Source organism: Monodelphis domestica, chromosome 4 (genome assembly GCF_027887165.1).
Source record: "Monodelphis domestica isolate mMonDom1 chromosome 4, mMonDom1.pri, whole genome shotgun sequence".
In the NCBI taxonomy this organism is placed as follows: Eukaryota; Metazoa; Chordata; class Mammalia; order Didelphimorphia; family Didelphidae; genus Monodelphis; species Monodelphis domestica.
Genome location: NC_077230.1, coordinates 350940626 through 350946154, shown reverse-complemented (window position 1 = coordinate 350946154; position 5529 = coordinate 350940626). Strand labels below are relative to the sequence as shown.

The window sequence follows — 5529 nt, the reverse complement described above, 5'->3', positions numbered from 1 at the left end:
TAAGGATGGAGGAGACATGGACATATTTGTAAGGAAGTGGAAAGGATCCAATACTTAGAAATTAAAGATGGGAGAGTGAGGATGATAATGGAGGCAAATTGCCTCTTTCAGACTGAGAGTTCCCTAAGGGCAGCTATATTTCACCCAGGCAAATCAGAGACTTCCTAAGGGCAAAAGTATCTCTCAAATCAGTCAATAATCAACCAGTAAACATTTATTAAATGCCTACTATGTGCCAGGCACTGGACTAAGCTCTGGAGACTCAAAAAGAGGCAAAAGATAGCCCCTGCCCTTTGGGAACTTACTGAGGCCTCCTCTGAAACAAAGTGCATGTTCACTTACCTACATGAGTTTACCTACAGTGAAACAGTCATAACTCATCTTCCTTTTCCACCATTTTGAGGCCTAGTTCAAGTCTCCAGTGAAATCTGTTTCTGCCCCTCTCCTGCCCATTCCTATGACTCCAACTTACACATTCTTTCTGTGGAACAGACCTAGGACCCGGTCACGGATTTGCTTCGTCTTAATGCCATAGATTATAGGGTTGATCATGGGTGGGAAAAGAAGGTAGAAATTGGCAACAAGGATATGGACGTGGGGAGCAGCATGGCGGGCCATGCGGTGCAAGAATGATGAGAGCACTGCAGGCGTGTAGAAGGCCAGGATGGCACCCACATGAGATGCACATGTTCCAAAGGCCTTAAAGCGGGCTTCTCGAGATGCTAGCCTCAGGACTGCCCTCAAAATGAGCGCATAGGAAAGGGCCACAAAGAAGAGATCCATCCCACCTATAACCAGGGTTATTGCAATGCCATAGATGTTATTGAACCGTGTGTTACCACAGGCCAGCTTTACTACTGCCATGTGTTCACAATAGCAGTGTTTGATCACCCGGCCTCGACAGTATGGGAAACGCCTGAGAAGGAAAGGCAGTGGAGTCATAAGTGCCACAGCCCGAACTACAGCCGCCATCCCAATCCTGGCAATGAGTTCGTGTGTTAGCACTGTGGCATAGTGAAGAGGGTCACAGATCGCCATGTACCGGTCAAAAGCCATGGCCACGAGAATGGCTGACTCCATTATGGAAATGGAGTGGAGGAAGAACATCTGGGTTAGGCAGGCATGGAAATTAATTTCATGATCACCAAACCAGAACAGGGCCAGCATCTTGGGCAATGTGGAGGAGGAGAGGACCAGATCAATGGCTGACAACATGGCCAGAAAGAGATACATGGGCTCATGGAGAGTGGCATCTGCCCTAATGATGAAGAGGAGGGTACAATTGCCCAACAAGGCCAGTGTATAAGCTGAGCAGAAGGGAATGGAGATCCAGATGTGCAGATGTTCTAGACCTGGGATCCCCAAAAGCAGGAAGGAGGATGGATACAGGGAGGTGCTGTTCATGACTGACATAGCCACTGTATGCTGGCCTCATCCACATCTGTCTTCTTAGACATCTGTCCCCTTTCAAGAGAGGGTGATCAGAATCAGACATAGCAATCTCTGACCTCCCAACTGTGAAGATGACTCCTGGTCCTCATTCCAAAACCTAATGAAAAACAGGGCATGAGTGAGCTGAATACATAAAAAGAAGAACAACATAAGTTCTCTTCCCTTAAAAAACTTGGACTATCACTAGAAATGCAATATATACATACTTTCAAAGTTAAATAATACAAGCAATACCAAGTGAGCCAGACAAACAATTTGGGAGAAGAAATTCATGCCACAGGCTATGGTTAGGAGGGGTTCCACCAAGATGGTAGGACGTCTATTAGGTTAGTACTCAGTTCTAAACCCTACAATGACTCCCTATTACAAGCAATAACAGGGAATGTTTGGGACTGAATTCTCAAATTTAGCTGTCTATTTGGATCAGATTAACTGGGTAATTGCCAAAAGATCATTTTCATGTTCTTTGGAGTTATTCTAGCCTTTCTTATAAGCTAATAATTCTACGATAGACATTGATAAGGAAAGTGTGACCCCTTCCTCTACTAAGGAGATAAAGGAAGATAAAGTTTAAATGAATTCCATTGAGTTTTTGCTTAGGATCATAGAATTATAGCATCCCAGAATTTGAAGGGATATGAGAGGGCATATAGTCCAGCCTAAAATTCAGAAGGAAACTCCTACAAGATCCCAGGCCTGATCAGCCAACTTCTTTGAGTCCTCCAGTAAGTGAGGTTCTTATAGAGGCAGCCTACTCTGTTTTGAATAGTTTGGATAATTAGAAGAGCTGAAATCTGTATCTTTGAAATTTTCACCCAAGCATTCTGAGGTCAAGAGAACAAATCTAATCCCTCTTCCCCATACCAGTCCTACAAAGACTGGAGCCAATTTTCTCTCCCTCCTTTTTATCCCATCTCCAGGTTTTTTCAGGCTAAAAATTCCCAGTTCCTTAAATGATTGGATGGCATGCTTCCATGGCCCCTCACTACCATGGCCATGTCTGTGGATGATCTCCAATTTATTAAAACCTTCCTAGAATATGTCACTTAGAACTGAATATAATGTTGTAGATGAGGGCAAAGGACAGCAGGATTACACTCTCTTGTTCTTGATACTCTACTTCTGTCTGTATCCACCTGTTTTTTCTTTTTCTCCTGTCTCAAAGGAAAAAGTGTCCCTCCTTCCCAAAGCTAGACCAATTCTTCACTATCATCTCTCCAGGACCTTCAACAGCTTCCTTTCTATGTCAAACTGCATCAGTCTCGCCTGTATTGAAATGTTCCTTAACCTGCTATTAGTTTGAGTTAATAATCTGCTCTGATCCCTTCCTTTTACTGCTAATCTTTTCAAATAAACACAGTTCCTTAAATATAGTGGCCATTTAGAAAATGTTTGTTGAAAGGATCCTACTCTGAAAAGGTGGTATAGTTCAGGAGAAAAAAAACTTGGCTTTGGAGTCAGACGTCTGTCACTTACTCCTGGTGTGACTCTGGGCAATTCTTTGAACCTCTATAGGTTTGTTTCCTCGTCTATAAAATGACCAGGTTGCTCTAGATAATCACTTAGGTCTTTTCTAACTAAATTTGGGAATCTATGACTCTGGTCCTTCACTATTTGAGACTTCAATTTGCACTTTTTTTTTTTCACAGTCCTCCAGTTTTACAACTTGTCTTCAGACAAGAAAGTATAGACTCTCTGTATCTCCTATTTTTTTTTTCAGCTTCTCCTACCCCCAGTGCCTAATACAGAGCTCTACTGCCAGTGGTCTGTCAATTAATTAATGCTGAGGGCTAATTGACTGACAGAGCCCTTCATTCCAGAGCAAGGTTCTCAACCTCCATTGTGTCATCTACACCATTGAACATCTAGGGAAGCCAATGGATCTCTCCTCAAAATAATGTTTCATTACCTAAAATAAAATATGTAGGACTACAAAGGAAACCAATTCTATTGAAATTCTTAACAATTGTTTTAATTCACTGATCCTAAGCCAAGACCTCCTGTTCCAGAGAATTATAAAACATCAGAATATAGGGAAAGATATGGCAGATGGGGAACCTATTTTCTAGTTCGAACCTTAGCCCTGAGTTGTTAAGCTTCCTTGTTCAAATTTCTTAACCTCTCTTGACATAAATTCCCTCATCTGTCAGATGAAGTTTAGACTAAATGCTTTCATCCCTAGAGTTTTATAATTCTGGACTGGAAGACTTTGGAGAAATGAGTCAATGTTTTGTTTGTTAAAATTTTGCTAGAGGCAGAATGCCTGTCTTCTGGCCCCCTGTAAATTTATGGCATTTGGGCAGTGCCCCTAAAATGCCATTTGTCTATACTTATGTACCATGTTTTCCAGCCTTGGTAACAGGGTCCAACTCTCTTAGAAAACACCCTTTTGTCCTTTTTGTGTGGTCAATGGCATTCAGCCATTACCTACAAGGGATATTGGTCCAATTGAAATCTGGGTTGCCTCTGACAATATAATGTAGATAATTCATCCTGAATCTTAGTGCTATTTCCCATCTCCTGGCCCATATGCCTTTAGTTTGGGAGTTAGGAGTTCAAATTTGCCCTCAGACCCTTACAGTTGTATAACCCTAGACAGTCACTCAACCGTTGTCTGCCTCAGTTTCCTTTTCCTTATCTTTAAAATGGAGATAATACATCTGTCTCCCAGGGACAGTAATATTTATAAGGTTCAGAAAGCTATTTAAGTACTAGCCACTACTGAGGGCAGACTATTTTTCCCATTCTTTATATATTCACTATTTAGTACTGTGCCTGACATCTAGTAAGCCATTAATAAATGCTTGTTGACTGACTTTCTTAATGACCCTATGTCTCTGGATCTCACCGCACTTTAGAAGTGACTTTGAAAAGTTTGAATGCATTCAGAGAAGATGAGGCATGATTGGAAGCTACCTCTTCAGGGGTTTAATTTGAGGTTGGTGACTGTCTTCCACAACACTGTCTACTTCTGATTGTAAATATTAAAATTAATGTCAATAATAAACATGTTATATTTTAAGGGATTTATTAATGATCATTAGAAATCAAGGAATAAAGTGGATACAAAATAAAAACCACATGCCCATGGCTGATTAGCCCATTTAAAATCCCTGTGCTTAGCTTACCACCTCCAGCATGCTGGCTGAAAGCCCAAGAAAGAAGTCCAAGAGGACCACCCACTCACTAATATCCTCTGTCTATAGGAAGTACGTAAGGGCAGGAAAGTCAGTGGGTTCCCAGGAAATGTAGTTCTTTTTTAGGGTAACAGATTTTCAATAATACATAGGGCACATTCAGTCTCAAACTCTACTTTCCCAACTATACTCGGAAAAGTCCTATGGTTGTCTAGCAGTTTGCAAGAGTTCTATCCCCTCACTCAAATTTTCACATGAAATGCATGCAGAAAGAAATGAGATTTAGAAGTCCTATGAAATTAGGTGGAAAAATGCAAAATTCTGTGCCGCAGATACCACCTAGTAGCCATGGATGTATTTATTCCTTAGTGCAGTCAAAAGAAAATCATAGAATCCTTGCCACCCAAAGCGGAAAATCTATTCTATCTCTGTGACCCAGCTAAGAAAGCTCATAACTCAGGAGTTCTTAACCTGTGCTTGATGAAATTTAAAATGTATTTTTGGATAATTGGATTTCAGTATAATTAATTTTCTTTGTAATCCCATATATTTTATATGTGAGGTAGTTTTGTGACATAGTAGTTAAAATGCTGGATCTGAGGTCAAAATGAACTAAGTTCTAATCTGGCTTCAAACACTTAATAGCTGTCTGACGCCAGACAAGTGTCTTAAGCTGTTTACCCAATTTCCTCATTTGTCATATAAGGATAACAATAGCACTTACCTCCCATAGTTGTTGTGAGAATAGAATTGGCTCATATTTATAAAGTGCTTGTCAAACCTTAAGAGTGCTATAAAAATTCAAGTTATTAATATTAATTTATGAATTTGAAAACTGTTTTAAGAAGGGATCCACAGACTTCATCAGACTGCAAAATGGAATCAGACACAGAAAAAGTTGAGTCTTGTCATACTGCTTTATCAAGATCATTGCCATTTG

General features: G+C 40.5%; 1 protein-coding gene across 1 annotated transcript; it reads right to left on the bottom strand.

Moving 5' to 3' along the window:
* Positions 1–468: 468 nt before the first annotated feature.
* Positions 469–1413, bottom strand: LOC100018127 (olfactory receptor 52K2-like). The gene has a single exon (XM_007491127.1). The coding sequence runs from the start codon at positions 1411–1413 to the stop codon at positions 469–471; it is 945 nt and encodes a 314-aa protein (XP_007491189.1).
* Positions 1414–5529: the final 4116 nt, after the last annotated feature.